General features: G+C 37.4%; 2 protein-coding genes across 8 annotated transcripts; one reads left to right on the plus strand and one right to left on the minus strand.

Annotated features, from left to right (window-relative positions):
• The first annotated feature begins 94 nt into the window (after window positions 1-94).
• Window positions 95-23,894, plus strand: DEPDC4 (DEP domain containing 4). Of its 4 annotated transcripts, XR_003256788.1 has the most exons (10): window positions 95-213; window positions 1,041-1,467; window positions 2,272-2,423; window positions 2,797-2,983; window positions 6,599-6,825; window positions 9,470-9,612; window positions 9,838-9,963; window positions 11,304-11,382; window positions 18,436-18,661; window positions 23,824-23,894. XR_003256788.1 is itself a non-coding variant. In XM_026086388.1 (9 exons), exons 1-9 carry the CDS (start codon window positions 123-125, stop codon window positions 12,633-12,635), a joined length of 1,650 nt encoding a protein of 549 aa, XP_025942173.1. In that variant the 5' UTR covers window positions 95-122; the 3' UTR covers window positions 12,636-14,879. The 4 variants fall into 4 exon arrangements, 2 of the variants coding, with proteins under 2 accessions (XP_025942173.1, XP_025942174.1); XR_003256789.1 differs by lacking the exon at window positions 11,304-11,382 and having other exon boundaries at window positions 9,838-9,965; XM_026086388.1 differs by lacking the exons at window positions 18,436-18,661; window positions 23,824-23,894 and adding an exon at window positions 12,418-14,879.
• ACTR6 (ARP6 actin related protein 6 homolog) lies at window positions 18,933-27,790 on the minus strand. 4 transcript variants are annotated; one of them, XM_026086391.1, is made up of 11 exons: window positions 27,537-27,790; window positions 26,831-26,948; window positions 26,313-26,381; window positions 24,843-24,966; window positions 23,997-24,132; window positions 23,853-23,909; window positions 22,997-23,095; window positions 22,739-22,817; window positions 21,204-21,375; window positions 20,173-20,281; window positions 18,933-19,350 (listed from the first exon to the last, which is right to left on the minus strand). In XM_026086391.1, the coding sequence occupies exons 1-11, from the start codon at window positions 27,602-27,604 to the stop codon at window positions 19,221-19,223; spliced, it is 1,161 nt and encodes a 386-aa protein (XP_025942176.1). In that variant the 5' UTR covers window positions 27,605-27,790; the 3' UTR covers window positions 18,933-19,220. The 4 variants fall into 4 exon arrangements, with proteins under 4 accessions (XP_025942176.1, XP_025942179.1, XP_025942175.1 ...); XM_026086394.1 differs by having other exon boundaries at window positions 20,173-20,251; window positions 27,537-27,789; XM_026086390.1 differs by having other exon boundaries at window positions 20,173-20,311; window positions 27,537-27,787.
• Window positions 27,791-27,899: the final 109 nt, after the last annotated feature.

Here is a 27,899-nt window from a genome sequence, read left to right on the forward strand (position 1 = left end):
GGCCGCCGCCTGCGCGCGCCTCGCTTCCGCCGCGGGGGCGGGGCAGGGAGCGGTGCTCAGAGGGAAGTGACGTAACGCCGCTGCTTCCGCCAGCCGGGCTGGTAGAGGCGGGGGTTCCGGACATGGCGGTTTATTTGACTCCGCGCTTCAGGCGGCTCCGGAGTCAGAGCGAGCTGGAGCCGCGGCGCGGCAGCGGGAGGCAGCAGCGGCGAGGTGGGGGAAGAGGGGGCTTCTTCCTCCCTTCCTCCCGCGCCGCCGGGTCTTCTTTTCCGCAGCAGCACTGGGGCTGGCAGCGGTTCCTCCCCTGGCGGGGGAGGGGGGGGGCGCGTGCCCGCCCGTTTAACGGCTCCCTCCAGCCGTTAGTTCCGCGAGGCTCTGGCGCCGGGGGGGCGGGGAGGACTGTTGGCCTGCGGGCGCGCGGGACGAAGCTAGCGCTGCAGGCAGCTGATGTAAAGAGGACAGAGGAGTTGCTTCGCTCAGCAAGCGTTCCTCCATCTTTACCTCCTGTAGTCATGGTTAAGGGGACTTCGCTGCTAGGGCTGAGGCTGAGCCTGGAGCTGTGTCTAAACTCGTGTTCAGAATAAAGGAAAAATGGGGGGCCGAGAGGCTTAATTTATTGTGGATGTCAGTTTGTTGTCTGCTGAGCTTAGAGTGGTATGTGAAAGAGAAACATTCTGGGGGAGGTATCAGATAACTTCATTAAGCAATGTACTAGCCTTTTTGGTACCAGCTGTTGACATCTGCAATAGACTGATGCTCTGGTATAGTATTGAGAATGCAGTATGCAGTAGTAACAAAAAAGAATTTTTTTTTTTAAGTGCCCTCTAATTCTCTTCTGTTGACTCTGTGCTTATCTAGCAGGCTAAAGTCAACTTACAAGAAGGACTGATTTATGGAGTGGTGGCTTCTAATGTTTTTGTAAAATTAGGGTTAATTGCTGGAGAATGTTGTGAACTGATTTCACACAGTAAAGCAATATGCTTAAGTGTTACAGTGAATATATGCATACTTATAAAAACGTTCATATAAATGTTTTGCAGATTGTGCTGGTCCTTTTCAAGCAACTCAATTGTGGAACAGTATTATTCATGCTCTTCAAAGTCAGGTGGAAATAAAAAGACGTAGACAACATCTAAAAACATATAAAAACTGTTTTACTGGCTCAGATGCTGTTGATGTAGTACTGAGTCATCTTATGCAAAGCATGTACCTAAGCTGTAATGATATTTCTCGGCTGAAGGGAGTCCGTGTATGCCAAGCACTGATGGATCACAAGGTGTTTGAACCAGTTGGAGCAAAACTTAACCTGTTCAAGAATGAAAAAGAACCAGAGTTTGAAGACACAAGCAACAGTCTCTATAAATTTGTGAATAGCAATATTACTCCTCTTCTTCTGAGAAAGAATAAAGACAATGAGAGCTTGTCCCCTGTGCAAATTTATGGACAGAAGACAAAAAGACATTTGAAGTGAGACATTCTGAACTTTCTGATTTGTGTGTTTTTCCTATGTGTGTTTGGGGGGTTTTTGCTTGTTTTGCTTTTTTAAGTTAAGATGGGTAACTTTACAGAAATTTATATCCAACCCAGGTGTTGGAGACCTCTGAAAAGTAGTGCTGCATGCCAGTTTTGGAAAATGTTTTGCCTGAATCACAGATGCTACCTAGCATTTCATAGTAATGCTAAATTGACCACTTCCTTGTTATCTAGAGTGGAGTCTAACACAGTAGCATAGGCCTAGGAATCTTTTTGCTCCCCTCCTCATGCTGGCCTCCTTTACTCTAATTCTCTTTCTTGGCCTCCCCAGTTGAAATATTAACAGTTGGTATTTGCTGGTATTCTGTCAATGTTAATGCATTTGAAATGCAATACAGGTGGGCTGCTGGAAGCTTTTGTGCAGTCTTCTGTCTTGACCAAGTAATCATTGGAAAGGCTTAAGAAAAAATCAAAATTTTAGATCTCTTTATACTTTGTCTCCCTTTTGTCACATGGACCCTGCATGATTGTGCTGAAATCTGAGAGCTGGTATGAATGACCTGCTAGTGAGAAGCTGGCGTGAAATGAAACCCATAAACAGAGCTTGGAGGCAATATTCTTCCCCTTTCCACAAAGCATAGGTGGGTGATTGTTTTTCTGGCAGCAGGATAAATCCCAGGTGCAAGGTAGCCCTAAGGTTGAGAGTTCTGATCTATCTGCAGTTTGGAAATTGAGAGAAAGATACATGTGTCCTGATTGTATTTGTATACATGCAGTCTCTTTTCTTTTCTGTATCAGGATGAAGTGTGAAACAACCATTTCAAACCCGTTAGCATTAGAAGCAGCTGATAAAAAGAGGATAGAGGAGCTACTGCAATCAATAAATGTTCATCCATCGTTACCTCCAAAGATCAGGGTTAATGAACCAACTCAACTGCTCTCAAAAAGAGGTGAGGGTTGAATTTTTCTTTTTAAAATGTGTTTGCGCTACACTTAGAAAGAAATATGTTTTTGCAAGACTAAATTGCCCCTTTCTGAAATATATCTATTATACAGTTTCTTTGCTCTTCTTTTTTGTACATTTTACTAAAATACTAGAGTAGGTTAGTTGCATCTAACATGATAGAGGAGAGACACGCTCTCTTTAAAGCCTTCTTGCTTAGTACCCCTATTTTGATCCCTTCCTTCCCCAACCAAGAAACTTAACCTATGTTTACATTATACTATGCTGTTACTTTATTTTCTTTGAACATTTAAAGGATTCTTTATCAAGTAGAAACATGAGTTAATATTTTATTTCTGAAGTTTTTTTTTTTATGTCAGTAATAGATGATGTCTGGAAACAGCAAACTCTGCTACGACTACTTCAATTAATTGATGTTCCAGTTCTAGAAAATATTCTGGTATCTTCAGTAAAGAGAAAAACAGACTGTTTTTGCAGAGAAGAAGACCTGATTATCTCAAATACTTTCCTGGACAGAGAGGTTACGTGTAGCCTAAACTTGCCTGGGTAAGTTACAAATCTGTGTTTATTAAAAAAAAAAAAAAAAAGTTTATTAGCATACATTTTATTTCACTCTTGTTTTAAGATCGCTGTTAAGTGAGCAAGATAAGATGTTGTTACACTTAAATATTCTTAAACTGGGATGGTGTTAATGTGCTTTCCCTTGTTAGCTTCTTTCAAAACTGCTAAAGGAAGTCACAAAAGGTATGTCTCTAGGATTGTGCATATGAGGATTTTTAAGTACATTAAAAATGATGTCACAAGAGTTGAAAATACTGCTAGTTTCTAGAGTAGATATTTCACTCTGAGATCCCTATAACAGATACCAGAAGTTAAACAAAAACCCCACAGACCCAGAACAAATCTGTTCGTTTTTTAAGGGGTCTTTGTAGTTGGAGTGGCTCAAAGGGGTTTAGTCACGTTTCCTGGTGCTGTGAAGATGTAAAAACCAGAAGGTACCTGTTGTTACTGATAGCAGAGAAGAAGCAAAGCTGTAGCACTGAAAGATGCATATGATATGAAGGATATATGAAAGTAAAAATGTCTGCATGCTCTCAATGTTTTTTTTGTTTTATTTTTGTAGTATTCCTGTTAATTACACCTGGGCTGACCTCTGTCTTAGTTTGTAGTTTTACTGAATATATCCAGGCGTTATCTCCTCATGTGTATATGTCCTAATAATGTTTATTTCTGCCAAATCAATCAGATTTTTAGTCATTTGTGACACATTGAGGTCTATCTGTGTACTAAAAATCATCTCTGTTACAGTTTTTATATATTCTTATTTCAGTGGGAAAATATTAATATTTTAAGATGTTTTTAGAGTTTTATATAAGCTAGTGAAACTCCTGCTTGTTAACCAGGTTTATTGTTGGATAGCGCTCTAACTTCCTGTTTTGTCTTTTTTTCTCTCAAAGAATGGCTTCATATACACTATTTCTTTCTAGTTTCATATTTCCACTGTACTTGATTCTTAGGTCATTGGTGGATTTTGTCTCTTACAATCTCTTCTATGCAGTTCCTATTCTGTATTTAGAGTCTATTTGGTTCTTTGCTAATAAATTGAATTGTTTTTTTTTAAAAAAAAAAAAAGTAAAGCAAATGGATTGTTCTGAAAATAGTCAGTCTATGTCTCAGTCCTTAAACTTATGCTTGCTTCATTAATTTATTTTCAAATGACTTAAGTGGGTGGCTGGAACAGCATTTATGTAGACCATATATTGTTTAGGCCTAAACAATTACATGCCTGAGAAATGAAAAATTCCAGGTATGAAGAATCTTCACTGGTGTTAAAAGTTGTTCTAGGGTTAATTGCACCCACTTTAAAAGGATGAAAAAATACATAATTTCTTTTATCTTAAATTTTCTGTCTTTAGCTTTCAGATACAGGGACTTGTTATATTTGATATAATCAAATACCTCTTCTCCATGTAAGTAATTACAAACTGTAATCAAATTCTGCTTTATCCATCCTCTTTTATAAAGCTAGCTAGACTGCTTTTTGAATATTTAACTTTCAAGGATGTTTTCCAGTTTATCTGCTCTTTAGAACTATTATGGATGATAAAACTAAATGCAGTTTGTTTGCAGTGCTGATGGCATCATAATCAAAGTGAGGCTGTTAACCTCTTATTTCTGCTTTACTGTATTACTCTACCTACACATCCAAGACCTATGCTTATTGGCTGCAGCACTTGCAGCTGAAGTTCATGTTTATCTAGCTGTCCAGAAGCAACTCCAAAATCTGCTTCTGCTTTTTATGACAGGAATAAGAGATTCTATAGATCTTAAATAATATTTTCATCTTCTCACAAGTTGTTGATTTAGTTCAAGTTACGTTGTATCCAAGGAGTCAGATAAGAGTAATTCCCCACCCCCCAATTCTATAATTCTGGATTTCTTTTGTACGAATTAGCTGAGCTGGTGACTTTTTTCCCTTCCCCTCTCTGACATTCCAGCATCTTTGAACAACGAGTTTTCTGTCTGAATTTTATATTGCCTTTACATGTTCTCTCCCTACTTAAGTCACAGAGGCATTAGATGCTTAGGAAAAAATGATGCCTTTGAAGTAGGTCATATAAACAGCTTTGTGTGGGGACTGTAGTTTCTCTAAAGTACTGTTAACTGCAGTCTTTGCATGGGAAACTTGAATCAGTTTAACTGTTAAGGTTAAAAAACCTCAGGTTGTTCTCAGAAGTCAGTCTGTTAAGATAAATTACTTCAACACTTCCCATATACTGCTGAAAAACCCACCCAAGTAAACAATTTTTTTTTAAGCCACAATTGACTGAGAAATCATGCACTTAGATGTAACTAACTGATCACATTTCTGATGGAGAGAGCTGTTAAACTATTGACCAGCAATAAATTCCTGTCACAGACCACTATGAGGTAGTGTCTCAGAATGTTAATAGTCTTGAATCAGCATTTCAAGTGTCCAGTTCTTCATTTTGGGGTGATGTTGCATAATACTTTCCAGGAAGCTGTTATCTAAATAACAGTATTACTTATTGTACACTTTTTCTTGAGAAACACATAGTCACAGAGTTACAGAATGGTTGAGGTTGGAAGGGACCTCTGGAGATCACCTAGTCCACCCCCCCTGCTCAAGTAGGGTCACCTAGAACACATTGCCCAGGATTGTGTCCAGACGGCATTTGAATATCTCCAGAGAAGGAGACTCCACAACCTCTCTGAGTAACTTGTTCCAGTGCTCAGTCACCCTTACAGTGAAGAAGTTTTTCCTCATGTTCAACAGGGAACTGTCTGTGTTTCAGTTTGTGCCCATTGCCTCTTGTCCTGTCACTGGGCACCATTGAGAGGAGTCTGGCCCCATCCTCTTGACACCTTCCCTTCAGATACTTACACACATTGATAAGATCCCCCCCTCAATCTTCTCCAGAATGAAGAAGGAAGGCACTCTCAGCCTTTCCTCATATGAGAGATGCTCCAGTCCCTTAATCATCTTAGTCATCCTTGGCTAGGGACTTCTTAGAAAAATGTTTTTCATGGGCTGCAGATCAGGTGACCTTCTACATGGCTTAATGTTACAAGCATACCCTACAATAAGTAGCTGAGCAATGGGACTGTTTTGTAAGAATCTTTTGAATTTTCCTCCTCCCCGGCCCCAATTAGTTATTGGTTTCCACACTCTTCCAGGCTTGAAATTCCTTTTGATTGTCCTTGTTTTCAGACTGATTGTCTCATTTCTCTCCTTCTCAAAAGCACCAGTCCCTGGCTTTTACACTCTGATTAGCTCTGGGTTTTCATGGTGTGTGTTAGGGAGTGGTGGTGTTTGGTTTAAATACTACCTGAATCTGACAAATGTCATAAAGTCAGTGACTGTCTTGTATGATTGCAGCTTTCTTTTGATCTGGACATACCTCAGGCACATGATCTGTAGTGCAGGAAAACTGAAAGCTACTTATTTTGAGCAGGTCTTCGAACTACTGTAGTGAAGTAAAATACATAAACTGCTTAATAAGCAACAAAGTTAATGCTGTGGTTCAAATATGTGGCGGTACCTGCATGGTTCTTTCTATCTGATTTTCTTCAAAGGGTGAAATAACATTAGGCAAAGCATTTTAAAATAAGCACTAAAACTAACTTTTCCTTCTGCAGGCTTGACAAATGGCTCTATGCTGCAATTGAATGCTTGGAGTATTTCCCAGACCAATTCATAGTGATGGTTAGTCAGCAGTTACCTCAAAGCAATAACAAACCAAGCAATCTGAATACTCACAAGAAGATTCTTTTTGATATTATAATTAAATATTATAGTCAAAAGAAGGACTCCCTTCTTGCCACTCAGGATCTCGATATTCATGCAGGAATTATAGAACTTCTAGGTAAGAGCAACTTTCAAAAAAGTAAGAATGAAAGCTGTCTAAAGGGTGTAACTTGCCAAGTATTAATAAAGGTTGAATCATAACATCTGCAATAACATTGCAGATGTGCTTTAATTTAGGTTAGAAGGGACCTCCGAGGGAGGTCACAGGTCTGAAGCCCTGTTCAAATGAAGGGCTAACTTCACAGATCAAGTTGTATAGGGTCTGGTCTAGGTGAGTTCTGAAATTCTTCAAGGATAGAGATTCCACAATTTCTGTGGTTAACCTCTTTTAATACATAACTACTCTCATTGTGAAAATTTCTTATCTCTAGTCAGAATTTCCCTTGTTGCTACTTGTGACCAGTAATGTAGATGTAAAATCATTCTGTTATATAGTTTACTTAACTAGAAGAAGGTTTTGTAGGTTATGGATTTCTTTTTTGAAGGTAATAAATAGTTATTTGAAATGATACAAGGGGCTGTTGAAGTTCTGATTCGGGGTATAATCCCCAAAAGCTCCCCACAGCTTTCCACAAGTAAAGCAGAAGGGTTTAATTTAAATACAGGTTTAAGATTAATCCTACCTTAAATAGGCTCTGTTACTTCTTCAGTACTGTAGGGTTTATAAAATATTAACAAAAGTTCTAGTTTTCAGAGAACTCGGTAGAGCTTGCTGGCATAGGAACACAGTTGTCCCGTGTAAAAATTGGAGCAAAGGTAGCTGCAGTGTCCAAAAACTCGTAGAGATACAAAAGGCAATAATTTCGTCAGCTGTATTTTGTTATGGAGAAAAAAAGTGGAATTATAATAGGAGTCATGAAAGGGAAACTATGACAAAATTACATATCCCACCACTAACAGAAGAATGCTAATCTGAAATAACTGACTTAGCTGCTGGTAAATTCTGCTAAGTGTTTCCTTAACTTAAAGATATTTTAGTTTAAATATGCAGTTTAAATACAAAACTGGTGTAAACCAGTATAAGAGACTACTGCTAAATTAGAGAATCCAAAATCAGAAGAAATCAACTCAAATCTCTGGGCAATTTGAAAGATAGTTCCATAATTCTTCCTATTTAGTTTAATGCTGTAATTGCCTGTAGGACTTTTTGTTATTTAAATAGCTTCTTAATCTAAACAACATGTCCTGTGGTTATCTTCTTTCTTATTCTTAATCTTATTTTCTTATTCTTTAATTTTGTCATTCTTCCAACTTGGGTAAAAACACCTTGTGAGCAGTTTCTAACGAACACTGTTTCTTTTTGAGGAAGTAACCCTAAATTCATCATTAGGAAATGATTGCCCATTTGAATATATTACAGGTTGAGTTCTTAAGTCTGTTCTCACCTGTGTTCTTGTCCACACTAGGCCACTATCAGAAGATTGTGCTTAACTTTTTTACAACTACTTTTCCCTCTTAGGGCTATGGAATTGGTTATGGCTGTCAGTGCATAACAGCCTGCATTCTAATAGTGTTTTTCAAGTAGAATCCAGTACAATTAGCTTTGATAAAGTGCTGTTCTGGCTGTAGCTCAAAATAGCCATGCATATCTACATGTTTAGAACTCTTTCACAACTAATTTGGAGAGAGGAGAGGTGTTGCAGTTGACTGTAGTACAACTCTTATTTTTTGTTATCAATGTATATACAGTTAAACATAGTATATCCCTAAATTCCTAAGCAATTTGATTTAAGATGGGTGACAATGCAGATATGTGTTGAAGACAAGCATGCTGCTGTGCCTTGTTGCCTAAAATAAATGGAGCAACAGGTTTAGACTACATTACTTATGAATGGTCGAGTGCAGTCAGTCAAAATAACCCATGTGGTTCATTGAATCATAATCTTTTGATCTCTAGAATTTTTTTTCCTCACCTTGGTCACCTCCTTTGGCCATTCTTTCTTGCTTTTTGTCTGCTCTTCTTTTCCAAGCAGGTCACTTACTTGCTCTTTTGATCTTTTTAAATCCAACCAAGTTGGATTTAAATGGCCTGTGGAACACCCCTGAAAGTCCTGGATTCTTTCTCATAAAGTGTAATCTCAGTCCTAATAACAGGACAGAGGCCAGAAAACTATACCTGGGTTCTATTCTTGTATGTGCTCCCATCTTGCTCTTGCCTTAAGCAAGTTACTTAACTTCTTGATGGTTCCTCGCTTTCAAAATTCATATAACTAGAATTATAAACTGAATGGATTTTTATAGAAAGTTATTTCCACCTTATTGCTCTTCCTCAAAAAAAGCTTCAGAATGGCTTCAAAAGGGACTGGAGGTAGGGGAGGAACCTCAGAGCAATTAAAAAGATAAAATTGTTCAGCTTTTTAATTGTTTGAGCTGAATCCTGGATTATGATACAAAGAAAGATATGGAAAAACAAGCAGTCCAAACATCACTTCAGCACTTGCCCATTGTATACAGAGCATAGTAATGTCCTGGAGATATTTTCCAAGCTTATCTGTTACCTGTCTAGCTATAGACAAAGGCTTTAAGGTTATATTGATTATATACTGTATTGAGTCTTTTCAAAAGATTTTTAGAAGACACTGAGTTAACCTGCTTTGCTGAAATAAACTGGGAATAATACTGGGCTTAAAATATATTTTAAATACATATTCTTGACTTTGAAAACACAATTGCACTGGATACACTCTTTTACTCTATTGCAGAAAAAGGAAAAACAGAACAAGCTCTAGAGGCATCACAACTTTATTTAAGATTATTAGCACCAAATGTCCGAGAAGAACTGCATAGACTGCTGACATTTATAGCCATTGCATCAGAATCTGAGGGCTACAAATTACAAAAACAAGTACGTATCTGTTATGTTTAGTGTGGGAAATAGCACTTTCCCATAGTAAAGCTAACAATTTTTATCAAGAGTTAAAAGTATCTTATTTACTGCCTTCTCATGTGATCTGTTTTAAAGCAAATTTCAATATGTTCTTCCTACACTGAAAGCCTCCTGTTATATTTAGCCTTTGGCTAATGCATTGCAAGCAGATATAATGACACATCTATGTTGTTCTTTTTCTAGTTTGATAACAGATCAGTGATCATCAAGACTTGTACGAAGTTCATTTTACAGAACAAGACATTGTCAAAAACACAGGCAGAACTGCTGGTTCAGTTTCTGATGGACAATCACTCTGACCTCTCCAAGGTGTGGGGTTTTGTTGTTGTTTTTTCTCCCTAGTGTGAAGACTTTGTCACCTAAAGTGTTAAGTACCATATAGTGGCTTTATGGGGATGGGAGGTCAAAAGAGAGGGGTTTAATGTTCCGTCTGGTGGTCAAGTAGGGTAGAAGCTATTCCAGGCTATGGGGGATACCTTTCTGATAGCTTTACAGTCTGTTATATACAATATCCTCTCTTTTTATTTGCCTCATTTTCATTAAGAAAGTATTTTGAGTATTTTAAAAAAAAATCTTAGAGAACCCTTTTGGCACCTTGTTTCTCCTGGCTTTCTACTGAATTTTCAGGCATCTTGCAGTGTCCTACTCAGTTAGAAATTTGTTGACATATTCTGAGTTGTATATTGAAAAACATGCCTGGTGTCCCAGCACACATTCATAGCTTTGTCAGCTCCAGGAGCTCCCTTGGTATTTTAAAAAAGTAACTTCTAGATTAAAGAAAATAAACAAGACCTCAAAATGAAATGGCCTTCCTATTTAGCTATGTTCAGTTATATAGAGAAATATTTTATTGCCTGCTTTAGTTATGTTCCACCATATTTTGTCACGTATATGAAAAGATCAGCCTTCCCAGATCCTATATTAACTTTCTGCACTTCAATCAATAAATTGAAATGGGTAATGCTTCTCTACTTTCTTTTCATTCTTGGTTATAAAATTTCTTATTAAAATATATTCATTTCTATTTCTGCCCTCAGTTAAAATTAAGAGATGTAGGAGTAGGATTTTTTTTTTTCTTGTTGGCTTGGTTTTATTTTTTTTAATTAGCTACAGTTTAGTTTGGAAGTATTAAGTGATTAAAGAGTCTGGGTTTTGTATGAGTTTGTATACAGCCAAAAAACAATTTTGGGGGTTATTAAGGGCCCTAATAAGCTTAGGGCTTTGATTCGTGATTGGAGGTGGAGCCAGATATGACACTTGAATTGCTTATTGCTCTATAGCAGTGATGGCAGAATGGATGGTGACTGCCTTTTCACAGCTGCACTTGAGCCTTTGTTATAAGCTGGAATCAGTTCAAGGCCCACTCTGATTTTTGCAGGAGTTCAGTGTTAACCAGGTTCATAATCTCTTGCTTCTGTGTGAGACAGTAACTCCTATTGGTCTGAAATTCAGAAATAATCAAACATATGCATGTGTGCTTCAGTGCAATTTTGTGGAGATTTTGAATGTATAATTAATTAAATATGGTAGCCTTAGATTCATCAGCAGTTAATTTTTGTGTTTCTAACTGATAATCTAAAAAGCCATAGATTCTCAAAATAAAAAAGTATCTTTTTTTGTAATTGTTCTTGGTGGGGTTGTATTTTCAGACTCCTTTAACTCTTCTGGAACTAACTAGTAGGAGACTTGAAAGCTTGCTGGAAGGACAAGATGCAGATATCGATTCAGGTAGATGATATGATGCACGTTCTTATAGAAACACTTCTAAAAAAATCAGTTTACTATCGGTATTTGACTAAAATTTCACATTGAATACTTTCCTTTACTGTGAGAAGAGCATGGAAGTGACTAGATAAATGGCCAAGTGGCTAATTCACCAAATAATTAAATTGTCTGCTTAAAGCAGAGCACTGAACTTTGAACATTAGAGAACAAGGATTCTCTCGATTCTCTAGTCTGAACACTTTACAATTTTTTTTTCCACTAAATAACTAGTTTCTGAGAAAACAGTGCAAAATATGTTCTTCCCTGCCCCTGAAGTGACTTGCTTGTAGTTTGGTTTCTGAGTATTTGACTTGGTTTTATTTTTTAGGGGTGACATACTTGTGCCATGAGGTACCTAAAAATTCTCATAGTACAATAGTTAGAGGCGCTAATAGCACAGACCTTGATGGTTTTGTTTAGAGTTTTAAAAAAGTCTTTTCCATTTCTTGGTTAGCACAAAGGTTATTAAGAACTTTAGACTTACAGAAGGGTGATGTAGCCTAAAAAGAAGCCATTTGACACTAGGTGTGTCTGGGATTAAAGTATTTTTCAGCTCATTCAGAAGTGTGGTTCAGAGGCAAATTTTTCTCCATGGCATTTATTTATTTGCATGCTGTACTGGGCCTTGCTATGGACCTGATCCACTCACAAGGATCATGACAACTGCAAGGTGCCAGGTCTTGTCTTCTGTAGCTTTCTTCAGTATGGCGTCTGTTTGCAAGAATTGTATTGGTTCTTTGTCTTGCAGGCCTGTTTGCCATACAAAATCATCTGTGACCTCACACTTGTAACACTGCTGTTCAATTTTATTTTTGCAATTAATGTTTGCATGTTCATCCATGCTCAGTGGAGGGCTGTCCATTTCACCTCACTTGTAGAGAGTTATAATTGCATCTGAACTGGAATATCAACATACCTATGTTTCTGATCGTTTTTGTAATCATAGAGACTCTTGCTTGATGCATAAAAATTGATCTGAACCTCTGGTTTCTTATAAAGGCTTCATCTTCTGTCAGCGTTTGACACCTAAAGAATATGAAGATCAAAAACAACAAACAAATCAGTATCTTCTGGCATTGGTTCAAGAAATGGACAATAATCCCACTATTCCTTTGAAGCAGAAGAAGAAACTAGTTAAAGAATTCCAGAAATACCATTTTCTCATCTTTTGTAGTGGTTGTAAAACTAAATGTGAATTTTGCACTGTAAATGGTTAGTCATCAGTGCTTTTTTTTTTTAAGTAAGGAGATAATGTATATGAAAATTGCTCATGATTATTACTTGTAGGTACAAACCATGTTCTGCTTATATATTTAAATCATCAGTTTCAGGAAACTATCAAAATTACTGTGCAGTTAAAAAGTATTAATTCTAATTAATGAATCTTTTGAGCAAAAAGTACTCTTATGCATCCATCTAGTTAGTCAATAATGGCACAGCTGCTTGTGCTGCTTTGAGTTCAGAGTTTGGCACTTTTTCCTTCTGTCCTGGCATGGCTTTCTAGCTGAGCTAAGTCTACATTCAGAGCCATGTTTGGGTTGCTAACCTGTAAGATTTTTAACCTTTTATCTCTAGTTCATAATAGAATTGCATGATTCTCAAACTGTGGGTCATGACTCCCTTACGTATTGCAGAAGTGTACAAAGAGTGTCAAAAGTGTTAGGAGCAGCTAGATTGCTTTTTATTCAGTAGCAGGCAAAGCTCATGCAGGTGGAACTGTGTATGATTGCAGTCAGTAATTATAGCCTGTTATTACTTCCCCACTGTGACAGACTGAGCTGCTGCTAATTAGGGAGGTCCATAAGAGCAAATCAAAAAAGATATTTTGGGGGGGGGGGCGGGAATTGAGAAATCAGTCTTGTTTTGGGTCTCCTGGTATACTTGATGACCAAGCTATTTTAACACGAGAAGAGTTTGATAGGTCTCTAGACCTGACAGTTATTTGCCATAAACGCTATGATAAGGTTTATGGATTCACAGTGCATGGGGCAAAGCTAGTAAGTTCAAAATATGTCAGCTCATATCTTGACATGTTGGTGGTAAGCAAACATTGACAAGTATTGATTCAAATCATGAAATGATTTGCAATATGATGTTATGGAGGCTTTAATTATTTGTTACATTCATCGTGGAAGACATTTGATTATTTATAGGACATAGAATTGTGGAATCCTTGAGGTTGTTAGGAACCTCTGGAGATCGTATAGTCTAACCCCCCAGCTCAAAGCAGGGTCAACTAGTGCATGTCACTGGGTGCTGTGTCCAGTAGGGTTTCGAGTAATTTCAGGGAGAAAGACACCGCAACTTTTCTGGGCAACCTGGTCCATTCTCTTGGCTTTAAGGCTTTGACCACTCACAGTAAAAAAGGTGGGGTGGTTGTTTGTTTGTTTTTCCTCTTGTATTTAAGTGGAATTTCCTGTATTTCAGCTAGGGCGCTTGTCTTTTCACTGGATATTGCTGAGAACAATGGGTCTGTCTTTTACTTCCTCCCATCAGATATTTATATATGTTCATAAAGATCCCCCTGAACTTTCTCTTGAGACTAAGCAATCCTAGCTCTCTCAACCTGTCCTTGTATGACAGCTCTTCCAATCCCTTAATCATTTTGTGGCCCTTTGCTGGACTCGCTTCAGTATGTGTATTTCTAATTTGTGTGAATATGCTTCTGTAAGTATTTACATCTTGAGCTGGTGTTCAAATACATGGTCAAATTACCAGGATACCAAAGATTTCTGAAAACAAGTGCTGTTTTCTGTTCTTTTACAAGTAAAAATGATTCCAATTTTTAGTTATAATTAACTGTGGATGCAGGTAATAGGTAGCACTAACTTGCATGTCTTGAATAGCCTTGATAAGTGATTTAGCCCTGCTAGAAGTCAGGTTGCATATCTGAAATCTCTGTCCACCTGCCTGTTCGTACACTTGTTATTTAACAGTGCCTGTCCAGTGTGAAATACATAAATAACTTCTGGAGGAGGAACAAACTGCAAGTTAACCCCTTCAGAGATGAATGTCATAATTAGTAGACTACAGGGCCACAAGTATTCCTTTTTTGACCCTATGTGGGGGTGTGGGTTTTTTTTGTTTTTCTCATTTTCCCAGAAGAGGGAGTCTGTATAGAATGAGGTTATTGCGAATTGTAAACAGGGAAAGTATTTGCTCAGTTAAATGCCTCTGGTATTGAATAATGGGTGAATGAGATTTTCATTTCTTTTCTGTGTGTTGTTTGGTTTGGTTTGGTTGTTTGTTTTGTTCAGGCATTTTACTAGGTCTTGCCCAAAATACTGAAGTTGGTAACAAGGAGAGATAATGTGGTAATCTGCAGGATAGCTGAAATGGGAATGGCTTTAGAAAATCTGTATTTTTTTTTTCTTTTAATTTCTTGAACTTTACAACTTGATTGGAATTTTCTTGTGCTAATTTAAATGATGGATAATAAAACATGACATGAGAGTGGTGAATCTGTCTATCATTTTCATAGTGCTTTCATAAGGAGAAGGCAGCTCAGCAGGTACAGAACCAGGGATGAAACGGTAGGGAAATGCTTCAGGCGAACAGCAGAAGGAGTTCATAGCTGCCAAGTGCTTTGCTTCAGTTCATAGAACAAAAAGTGGCCAAGATTACTGTCAGTTCAAAGGGATTGTCGTCTTGTTTCATGACAGCACAAAATTGTCAGACTAGATAGCTTACATTGTTTATAAAGGCAGGGGAGCTACATTCACTCTAAACTTATGTCCTTGAAGTTGGTTGTTTCTATTAATTTTACATAATCTTTCTGACCTAACATAAGAGATGGTAAGTGTTTAAATGCCTGGGTCCTGTTTTCAGAGTTTATCATTTTGAAAACATACTTAAAATCTTTTTAAAACTTCTTTCAGTGATAGACAATATGAGCTATGTCCTTTACAGAAAAGAGAACCCAAGTCAATGAAATAGCAGACTCTGCAGACAAAGTAAAATAGAGCTCTCAAGAGCTCTCTTTCTCCTACCCTGAGGAAAGATCTACTGACTTTGAATCTTCTGTTGAAGGAAACTTGATATTTTTAATTTAAGTATAAGGAAAGGCCTGCTAAACAAAATAAGCTGAGTAAGCTACAGATTACTATTTTTTATTGTTACACTTTCAGTCATATTTCAGTATTCAGGAAAACTGTATTGGACTTCAGAAAGTTTTGTCATTTATTTTTAACAATGTTTGATACAGAATCACCTGATAGGGAAACTTTTACCTCGCATTTGAATCTGTTTAAGATTTGTAGCATAGAGTTACAAAATCATTTCAGTATGAATTTGTGTTTCAAGTATAAAATTTCCAAAATGAAGAATTTAGCACAGAACTACTTTCCACTGCAATCTTCTTAAAGAATAAGTGATACCGCCTTCAAAGTGAGGAGGCTTACTTCTATTCATAGAATATTTGTTTGGCTGCTAGCAAGAAAAGGTTTATTGTTGCTTCTGTGGGAACAGCGGCCATACTTCTGTACTTAATTTTAAGTCCCAGCTAAAACATGATGAAAATTTTGTGAAGCAGTTATTTAAAGATTTAGATTTGACACGAGGGCCTCTAAATGTGGATTTTATAAGAATAGCATAGTAGACTTCTTGAAGTGATGGCCTGTATTTTCCTCACACACAGGGTAATATAACAGCTGTACATAAGAACTTGCAGGTGTTGATTTTTTTTTTCTGCATTAATACCCCAACCTTCTCCTGTATGGCTCCTGCAGTTATTCAAAGGATCAGGAGGTATTACTTCTCTCTTCCTCTATTCTGTAATGCCCTTGTTCTGAGGCCTCTAGGAAACAACTGGAGAAACTCGACAGAACTTGGAATGTCAGAGCACCGTGGCTCTAACTGTATGCTCATGCAAAGTCAAAAAGAAATAGAAGACAGAGATGAGGATATCTCTTTATCTTAATGCTACCAGTGATCTTAGGAGGATGGTGGTATGCACACTGTTTCCCCTATTTATGGTGCTGGCCACATAACTAGATCAATTACCCTTGGTGCAGAGATCATCTCCAGATCATTTTGGGAAATGGGCATGGTCAAGGTATCTTGAAGTTCCCTTTTCTCACTTCTGTGAGGCCACATCTTCAGACTGTGGTGCGAGAAAAGTTTCAGGTCCCTAAGCTCAAGCAACACCTATAAAGCATCAGCACTTCATGTGGTGACTTCTGGCGGGGGGGAGGGTGGAAGAAAGGGAAGGACTGAGCCTCAGGAATTTAGTCTTCTCTTATCATGACATCCCTTTTCCTGATTGTGGTAATGCAGAGGCCACTCTTGTAACCAGTGGCAGCAGTATAAAAAGTCTGTGGTTATATGAATAGTAATGTATTTTGAAGTGTTCATACTTGAAGATTACAGTTGACCAGCTTATTTGGGGAGAAATCTTACCTAAATTCAAAGATTCCCTCCTCCCTCTCCAAGAAGGTTTTTGGCATTTGTAGGTGGGAGCTTCTGAATTAACACAGATTCAGTACCAAAAAACACCATTTTGGAGCAGAGCCCTCCTTTTATTATTGTATTATGAACATAATTTTATCTTATCTAAGGCAATGACATCTTACCAATACTGAATTTTACTTAATACAGGGTAAATAAATGCATCTGCTAGTAGCAGTAGTTGTGCAAGACAAACATATCTATTAGCACTTGGTAATCAAACTGGCCAGCTTTTTGTCTTATTCCTTATTTTTCTTTGACATTTTCTGACCATTTTAGCTTTAGTTATACTGACAGTTATGGGCTTGCTTTCTATATATAAATTAAGTCAATATAGACTGCAATTTCTCCTATATATTTAATATATGAATGCCCTCTAAAGGTATTATATTAAGTGTAAACTTAAGTGTAAAAGTTGTTATGAAAAACCTACTGTGTTGCCAGTTGGTTGCATAAGGGGTTCTAAATGCTTTATGGGGTCATGTAGATGCTCAGACAACTCATGCTAACTAGTAATCTTGTAACTTTTACATAAAATATATTATGCTACTGCCATCTGGCTTTAGTAGTTGTTATGGTTTTATATTTTTTTTCCATAAAGGGGAAGTTAATTTTTTTTTTTGATTAGCAGGTATATTAATTTGATTTAAATTCTTGCTTGATTTTAACTTTGGTTTAAATTTTATAGCTGATAATTCTTATCTAAGGTTTAAGTCTAACTTGGAGGTGGAATGTTAAAAGTAGCTTCTTTTAATGTTTCTTTTATGATTGGGTAAACTGACTTTATACATACATGAGTATGTTGCATGCACACTAGAGTCCTTTTGGATGTAACCGAACTGGAAGATCCATTCCAGCTGAGTGCATAGTGCCTTCCAGCTCTAAGTGTGATGATATCAAGCTTTGAACCAATGAATGAGCCATACCACCTTCAAGTCCACAAGGGCAAATTGTGATCACATGGGTCAATAAAAGGCTCTCAAACAACTGAGAGCTTCCATGATGAAGTGCCACTTGAGTTATATAAGGGGCTAACTAGCACCTATGCCTTCATATTTGCTGATCTCTAGCCCTGAGGTAGCCTTCTGCAATTTGCTCCTTTGTTTTCCACCAAGATTTCCCCTGCCCTGATACCCTTTTCCTTCTGTACTTGCCCTACCATCTGTTGCCATTCTCCTTGTGGAACTTCTTTTTGAATCTCTTTTTTTCCCCTTCTTTTCTAAATTGTCCCTTTCCTTCCACTTTTTCTTCTGCTCTTTTTATGCTCCCTCCTCAACCTTTCTAGTACTCTTTCCAATGGCAGTATCAATCCATTGTGCATCCCAGAAGATCCAACAGTGTGCCTGCTGGAGCTGCTAGGAAACAACACTGGTTTGGTGTTTCCCTAGTAGCAAGATGACCCAGTGACAGTAGCAGGACACTAACTGCATGACAGCTATTTGCAAAAGGACTCACAAGTGTTGCATAACACTTGAAGATGAAGGCTATCTTCCTGCAGACCAGAAACAACTGAACTTTGGGGGTAGTGTGGCAGATGTGTCCTTACCATGGAGTTCTTGATCTCTGCTTCAGGTGGAAGCAAACCACTGATCATGTCACCCAGTTGGATGACTGTACTCTGGGACTGTAGATCATCATGAAGAATAACTTTCAGAAGAGAATAATATCTGATAATGCTTTAGTGCTCCCTTCCTTGGACCTTGCCAAAGACCACTGAAGAGCATGAAATCCAGTGACACTTCTGCTTAATCCATGCCATCGACAACTGCCTAAAGCAGTGTTCTTTGTTCTGAGCTAGGTAAGTGTACTGCTTTTTACATGAAGTAGGAGAAAGGGCATACGAGACACAGGACACTGGTGATATTCATTGCTTTTCTGCAAATTGCAGACCAGTCTGCCTAAAAGGGCTATTCTGTGGCCATGAGCTGCATCTGGTTAGCTTCTGAGTCAGCACCTACCTGTCCCTTGTCCACCCAGTTGCATGTGCAAGTTGTTGAGAATACTATTCATGTTGAAAAAGTAAAGTTTAATACATGGTGAGAAGAAATCAAGATAGTGTCACACCAGTATAAACACGCATTCAGTATTTTTATTGTTTCATGCTCTTAAGGAGTTCTTTTGCAATAAGAATACAATGAAGCTGTCAGTAAAAGATGAAAATGCAACCAACTAGTAATATGCACATTTCATAGTATTAGGCTTGTAACATTTTTTCAATTCCAAAAAAAAAAAATTTTCACAATGTATGAAGTATAGGAAGGAAAGTTAAAACACAGTCCTAACATACAGAAAGTAGTCTGTAGTTCAAAAAGTTTCATTTTTAGTGAAACAATGGAATAACGATATATCCAATTATGCTATATATCAAACTTCTCTTCACAGATATTGTGTCCGTGTTCTTCATAATCTTCTCTAGTTACTACCATATCTTCAAAATCATCATTTTCAGAAATGAGCTTCCCACCTTCCCAAGAATAAGTAATAGGACTGAAAAATGAACAAAGTTATTAGTCTTCTGTAAACTCATTTAAAATGAAAGTATGCAGTAATAATTTCAAGACATTCATTTAGCCACACCCATTAATAAGACAACATTAACAAAATACAAAATTAGAAGAAACTTTTCCAAGATAACTTTGCTAAATCAAACCATCCAGCTCCAGAATAGTTTTGAGAAAGTTTCATATTTTAGCAGGACTGACTGTTCTCTTTTTGTATAAGCAGATAGATTAATTTCTAGAGACAGGTGTGAAGGGGCTATGAAATTAGGAGATTTTGAACCACCTATTTACTTTTTAATACATTATATAAAGTATATACATAGTTTATAAACTACATATAGTTTATAAATTGTGTATATGTGTATATATATATTTTTTGATATTGTGAAGAACTACTTTTCTTGCCTCAGCTATGCAAAATGTGAACAGTTATTACCCTTTCCAAATTCCTGAAGTGGCTACATTAATAGTGATGGAGTAGCATTCATATACTGAAGTTTTTCTAAGATTAAGCTCTGCTCTAGAATACTTAAGCATCTGCTTCACTTAACGACAGTCTTACAGATTTATCTGTATAAAGCGCTTTAAGGATCAGTCTTATTAGGCAAAGTACAACACAAGCAGGTAGTCTCTAATTATTCAGTTTGTCTGAAAATATACTGATTAAGAACATCCTTCTTTGACAACTTTGACTTAATCTTTAATCCTTTTACTCAGTCTAAGTATCCTTTCAATCAGCAAGAAAAATCCAACTTCACAGTTTATTCTGCTAGAGGAAGCTTGTTCTGTTTTGCTCTTTAGGACTTACTTTTCAGGAAGAATAACAGAAACATCATAATCAGTTGGAGTAAGGCATCGAACTTCAGAATAGACCCGATCTCTGAAGCCTGGGAAAAGGGTGTTTCCTCCAGTCAGAACTATGTTTTTGAAGAAATGAGGTTGCATTTCTTGAAAATAAATAAATCTATTTAGAAACTACATATGTATTTATAGATTAAAGTTTTTCCCACAATTTTGTTACAAATTAGAAAAGGAGTAAGAGATACACAAATAGCTTATATATGAAACAAAACACTGGTAAATAAATAACTATAGGTCACCTAATCCATGTAAGAATGCTCTGGTCATCTGATAATCACAATAACTAAATAGTTTTAGTAAGAAATACAAGAAAGTGATCGATCACCCTCTGTTCTTTGTGATTTTCAGTTTGGCTTGGATAACGTTTTCTTTCAGGCTTCTATGTTAGATTTCATACCTGCCAGTAGACAGTCCCATTTCAGAAGAAATTTTGTACTTTTTTTGAAATTATATAATTTCATTGCCCCAAGGTAACAGTACTTATGTGATGGGATATATAACCTATGCAAGTCTTCTTGTAATTATTAGAATTATGTTTATATAATCTATAACATGAAAGCATTAGTATTATTGCTGACAAAAGTCAAAAAGGTTTTAGACTTTGCTAAAATCTGTTGCTTAATTTACTATCTATTTTAGTTGCTTTGACTTTTTTCTTTCAATGATCAAGAAAGGTATTTTAAAACCCAAAACTAAGTCCAAGTACATCCCAGAATCAAAGCTATTTAGGTCTCATTAGAAAAAGTTAGGAGGAATTCAGTCTACAGTGATTAATTGGGGGAGGAGGGAGACAACTAAGTACTGGGAAACCTACAGGGAATCTTGTAAGTACCAATCATTTCTCGGGGTGTACAACACAGACCAGCAGTTAGAACAGGTCACTACAATTTAGTAACTGACATATTGAGAGTACTAGGTTCCTAAGACACTTCGGATGCTTCAATTAAAAAATATATATATACATCTTTGAAGTTATACCTTCAGGTAAGTTCTGAATAGAATGGACAATGGCTTCAGGAATTCCCATCTCTTGAATGCCAATATCAGAAGGATGGAAGAGTATTTCTGGAACTGCAAATCTTTCATTTGTTAGACGAAGTATTTGTTCACCAGTCTTGTATTTTCCACTTAACACCATTTCTTCCCTTGGCTAAAGTAAAGACATGAATAGTAACCACTGTTTAAGAAAAGTAAATATATTCTTGAGTAGCTACTTTAACTAATCTTTTTCATGTCCTACAGAGATAGGCGGTATATTCTAAATTAAGTCATATTACCAGCAAATCTTTTAAGAATAATATAGGCTCTAGAATGCCTTCTAATCTTCACTCTAATCATTTAGAATGAGAACTCTATCATTTATCTAGTTAAGAGTGAAGTTATCAGCTTGAAAAAAAGTACTTTGGTAGTAAATTTGAAGTGACTTTTGCCCTTACCAATTAAATTCTACCAATTACTACCTATCAAAGTATTTGAATCTTATTCAGAGAGAGACTTAGTTATTGAAGAAAACATCTTCCACCTTAAAAAAAAAAAATGGTGCTACATAATAATTGAGGGGAGCTCTTTCGACAAAGCACAAGCATAGAAAGCTGCAAGCATTAAAAATCAGTATTAAGTAATAGAACTCAAAATGCTATGATGGAAAATAGTATTCCCTTTTCATCTTGACTTCCTAAGGAAATGAGTGATCTGCTGTCTGCACTCCCTCCCATCTAAGACAAGAGGAGACCTTGCGGTAATTCCACTTTTTACAAACTGAAACAAAGTACAAAAACTGCTTTTAAAAACTTTACAAAGCTTACAAGATCTCAGAAGATAGATAAGACTGTGCTCAAACAGAAAGAAACATGCAAAAAAACAGAGTCAGCACATAGGATCATCTTGCTAGCTACAGTGGTCATAAACAGAAATCACTACCAGTACAGCAACTACATTCACTTACTAAGACAGAGTTTGAACCAAAGGCAATATAAAATCTCTCAGGCTAGCAAGTCCATTTAGCTAAAATATATGGCAGTTAGAACTTTGCTTCAGGATTACATCTGAATAAGATCTATACCACAAATTAACATCTTTATAAACTTGAATTGCTATAAATCAAGAAACTTCAGGCAGAATGCACACTAAATAAAAACATTCCTGGAGTTTTGAGTATTTCAGCAGCAGTTACAGACTATATAGAATCTTCATAAGAAAGAGGAGTATAACAATTTGACAGATGAGTCATCAAAAATAGATAACAATAAATTTGTCATTTTCCCACCAGAATAAGAAAGGGAGTAATATTGACCCTATGGTACTGTTCATTTTTCAAATCACACAGTTTTTCTAAAAGCATCTGGACTCTTTGCTCAAGCATTTTGAAAATTTTACCCATTAATGCATAAGCACACAAAGAAGGTACAATGCAGCATCAGGAAAAAAGAAAAAAAAAATCTTTCTGTTCTCTCTGCTAGACTCTTACAGGAGAAAAACGTCCAAAGAAATTTCAAAAATCCTACTATCGTTACCTTACAAAATCCTTTTTTGATTGTGCTGAAATCTGGCAAAACATAATCTACCATTACCGTATTTTCCTCTCCTTTCAATCTGAAAGAGAAGAATGTAGAAGAGTTGAAAACAAGTTCCAAATCCTAACAGCTTTACTCTGACAAGAACTCCTTTGACTTAACTGGAAATTTTTCTAATTAGGATATGGGGGGGGGGGGGTTGTGCATTAAATTATTCAGAAGTAACATCTCTTGTATGTAATACCATTGTATACGTACTTGGCAATCTCCATGTCCTTGTAAAAGTCTTGAGACACATAACACACATCTTCTTTCACTTGATTAATTACATGCGTTTCATCCATAACATGTAGCTGCCTATGTAAAAGATAAAATAGTAATTTGAGAATAACTAAGTCTTAGGATTAACTATACTGTTTTCCACTGGAGATGGGCAACTATAGTTCTCAAATCACAGAAAGCTACTGTATTAGTAGCTTTAGTAGTACTTAATGCAATTTACAAAAGCATTCCTGGCATGTAAAAGTGAGTTTACTAGTTTCCTATTTCACAATTCAGTAAATACAAACATTTACATGCATTTGCTCAAATATTCTAAGAGTGCGATGAACCCTTCATGATGTGTTTCAGTAGTGTATTACTGTTTGATAGCTTTGAGCTGTCTTCCTAAGAGCCATAGGCATAATCCTGCAATTAGTTCTACTAGCAAAGATCTTTACCTAGAAAGAGGTTCCAAGCTGAAGGATCCTAAAGAAAACTGATTCTATTCTATTCTATTTGTGGTATGAGTAGAATCAAACTGTATAACTTATTTGACAGTTAACAAATTGGCTGATGATCTACTACTGGGAGTTCTCAAAAAAAAAATGTAAGTACATATAATTGTGAACATGTGGATAACCTCAGCAGCTTCAAGAGTCCTGCACTTTGATGAATTAGGCCACTAATGCTAAAAATAACAGCTTAAACTGTCAGCCAGTAGATTATAATAGACAAAGATTCCTTTCTCCTTTAAAGAGAGTTAATCTAAAAGTCACAGAATGAATGCCAGTATCTCCACAAACTTCTGGCTTATTTCATATCAGGTCTCAAGATGATGATCAGCACGCTCTACCTGTAAGAGATGATCTCCTTTAAATGGTTGGTTAAGAGTTTTCCTCCAACATTGATCCTACAAAAAAGGAACAACACAAGAAATTTTGTCATTGTTAAGGCATAGCAAAAAAAACACTTCTAGAAAATAAACAATACAGTTTACCTGATAATTGCCTCTTTCTTCTTTTTACTTCTACAATAAGGTACAATGTGTGTAAAAGAGTATCCGCTATCCACAATGATACAACATAGCTCGGATGGATTATCCCGGAAATATCTATGTGCGCTAAGAGCACCAGCTGAAATACAAAAAAAAAAATTTCCATTTTATATCAATATACATTTTTAGAATTTATATTGATATGAAAGAGTTTTTGCTTCATAATTTTGCATGCCTTTGACAGACTTCAAAGAACTCAGAATGGAATACTAGAGCCAGATGAGTTAGTTCTGACAGTGGATAAAATTAAGTATTGTGTATTCACCCCTTTATTTTCTTCTAAAAGTTCTGGTCCGTGTTTGGTTTCCTCCCCTAAAGTCCAAGTAGACTGAGCACACCACAGTTTATCAAACCTATCTTAAGAGGTACTTATGTCCAGCTATCTTTCAGAAGGGTCATTGTGATATTATTCTCACATGCCATTTATGGTACAATGTATTTCATTATTATAATGCTATGCAATATTTGTTAGTTCAAAAGAAAAGAGGAAGGTTGTCAAAAATCTTCATGCAAATCTTTGAAAGGCTTTCTCAAATGCTATGCTATCTCCTGGATTTGGATGAATTCATCCAAATAGCTCTGTCCTCTTGTCTCTCCTCAGATTTCCTTTAACTATATACTATCACGCTTTCAGACAGCGGTATGAGAATATAGGAGGAATTTATATAAAAATATTTAATTAAGCTAGAGAGGACCAGGAAAGGAAATGAAGAGATTTCCTTACTATGTTTTTATAGATATCAGTTAAACTTGAATACGTGAATACGAACTAGAAAGAAACATACTCACCATTTACTCTAAGAACTGCTTGGAATTGATACTCTTCAAATAAAATTTCATTCATAGATTCTTGTATTGAACTGAAGTTAAAATAAGGTTCAGTGATAATAATATTGGTATCTACAAAATCCACCTATGAAAAAAATACATCAAGAGTGCCGTTACGCAAAAATTGGAAGCGAATATCCCACTACCACATATTGCAATAATTAAAGAGCATTAAAATTTGGAGATGTGATTACTACTTGCCATATCTATTTGTAGAAGCTAGACTTAGAGTTTTACTTTTTTTATTTTTTTGAAGACTTTATGAGCAGTGATACAACTGTATCACATTCATGGTTTAAAACATAATAGAAACAAATATCTTCATAGGTATTCTTCTCCTGTTTTTAATGTTACCACCCTTACAGATTTTAATGAAACAAAGGGATACCAATAAAGAAACACTAAATACACACAAGATTCTGTGATCCTATCAACAACAGAAAGATAAATAAATCTCTAACAGTTTGGCATTTGCATCAAGACATTATTTTTCAATTAACCAAAGGTGACATCCTGAGCAAAGTAAAAATCAACAACAAAATTCTCAATGGCTACTAATGAGGTCCGCATAACATCCCAGACTTTCTGCTATTACTGATATCTCAAACTCCTTTAGAAGGGACTTCTTCAGAGTATTTTCATCATAACTGGATTTGGCCCTAGAAATACTCCCAACAGTATTGCTCTGTAGTCTTCACTCATGAAGTAGAATTAAAAAAAAAAAAAAACTTCTTGAAAACATGACTAAACTAAATCTAGTTCCAAAACTAAACTGAAAGCTCGATATCAGAAGTCAGCATTGTCACCATACTTAAACATATACAAAGATATCTTGAGGATTACTTTCACTCTCAATACCATTCTGCCTCCTAGGTGTTACACAGAAATACTTTGGAAGTTACTAACTTTAAACAACTTTAAACTATTATTTCCTAGAAAAGAGAAGCTTCACTACACTCTTTGGGCTAAGTCCAGCTGGTGTGGTAAAAAAGAAAAATTAAATTCCATATAATTTTATTTTATGCATTGCTTACTGATGGGCAGTTAAAAATACAGTAACCTATGTCTTTTGGCCTACTGTCTTACTTTATCCCTCTTTTTTATATCAACAATTTCTTAATCTATAAATACACTGTATTTTTTTTTAAACTAACTTGATTTCCTAATTATATTGACATGCATTTAAACCTTAACATATGCACTTCAGTATGAACACACAAGACTGAAGAACTTTATATGCATTCCAAATTGTTACACCAGAGCTCAGTCATAGTTCTCGTCAGTAAACAAAAAAAAAATTCTAATTTAAGTATCTTTAAAAAAGAACAGTAAACTTAATAGTTCCATCTATTCAGTATTTGAAATATTTATGTCATTTCTATTAGTCAGTATTTAGCCTATACAAATCTGCAATAAAAAAACGTTTCTTACCTGATACATTTCTTTTCCAAAAAGATAATCCCAAACTTGTCTCTGGACATCCCAGTTCACCAAGTAACCCTATAGCAAATTGGAAAAAAATAAACAAACCACTATTTAGAAAATACAATTGCACTTTGGTTAAGAGTTACTAGAAATCTAAAAGTGACAAGTGATAGACTAGTAATATAAAGAAATTAGAGAATAAAAATACCTAAATTTTCCCAACTATATATTAAGGAGTAAATGTTAGGTAGGTGAGAGGATAAAGGATGTTACACAATTAGCATTCCCCACCAATGTTTTAATTGCTATGTTACAGAAGTAATATAAATCATGTTTCCTATACACATTTTTCTGCTTGGCAGGTTATGGAAGCATTGTTAGTTCTGAAGTTCATATTGCTGAACTTGATTCTTGTACAGTACTGTATCTAGCCCTCAAACTGTGGCATACTTTATGAAAAATATATTCCTTAAAACATCAATTAACAACATGCTCTACTGTTAAACTCGGGATATTTTACTTACTTTCTGAAAAGGGAGAATATAAAAAAGGCCAGACGGATCTTTAATTTCATCCAGTTGGTTGGCTGTAAAGGTTTTCAAGCGCGCCGTCTTTGATCTGAACTGACAGTTGGGAATAACGCTAGAAAAGATGGGCAAGTCCACTGTAAGCGGGGGGCAGGGGAGCCCCGCTGCCCGAGGGCGGCAGTGCCTGCTCGGGGCACGCCTGACCTCGCGCTTTAACGCGCATCTGGCTTCAGCCCCCACCGGGACCCGGGCACCCAACGAGCCCTGCGCCCCTCCGCAACCGGGGAGGACACGGCCACGACACAGAGCCCTGGGGGCTTCCCCGCGCCAAGGCGCCGCCACCCGCGGGAGCGAGCACCCTCCCTCGGCCAGGCAGGGCGCACATAAGGAGACAAAGCCAGTTTCCCCACCGCCTCGCGGGGAGCGCTGATGGTTGAACGGCCGCGAGACCAGCACGCGCCGCAGGGGGCGGGGCCCGGGGGCGCCGCAGGGGGGCGGGGCCCGGCACGCACCGCCCTCCGCGGCAGGCGCGGGCGCGCTCGCGACCAGCCCCCGCTTGGGGGGCTGGCGGGGGGAGGTGAGGCGCGGCCTCCCGTGCGCGGAGCCGCCGGCGGGGAGTCACGGGAGGGCGGATGCGGCACAAGGGTGCATGGGGAGAGATAAAGGTGACACTCGCCCGTTCCGCCCCCCGCCGGGCCTTCACCTGACGTGCGCGTGGCTGTAGCCGATCTTGGCGTTGTAGGCGCCGTTGTCCAGCACTAGCGTCGCCATGTTCCCCACGGCGCCACGGCCGCCGCCGTCCCAGTATTGATCCGCCACCTCCGTGGATCTCTATGGTTACCATAGAGTGCAAGCACACCAAGCGCGCGTTGCCTGATGGGACTCGGGAGTGCCGCAAAGAACCGCCTTCGGCGGAGCACCTGCCTCTGACGCAAGACGCTGGCTGCTCACGTGGTGCCGCTGACATCAGCGGCACTGCGGGGAACAGGCTATTGGTTGGGCGTGACCTGGAAGCTGTTGCCAAAGGGGGGCGGGGGGACGCGGCGTCGCGCCTCCGAGCGCCTGC

This window comes from Apteryx rowi, unplaced genomic scaffold (genome assembly GCF_003343035.1).
Source record: "Apteryx rowi isolate R43461 unplaced genomic scaffold, aptRow1 scaffold_691, whole genome shotgun sequence".
NCBI classification, from domain to species: Eukaryota; Metazoa; Chordata; class Aves; order Apterygiformes; family Apterygidae; genus Apteryx; species Apteryx rowi.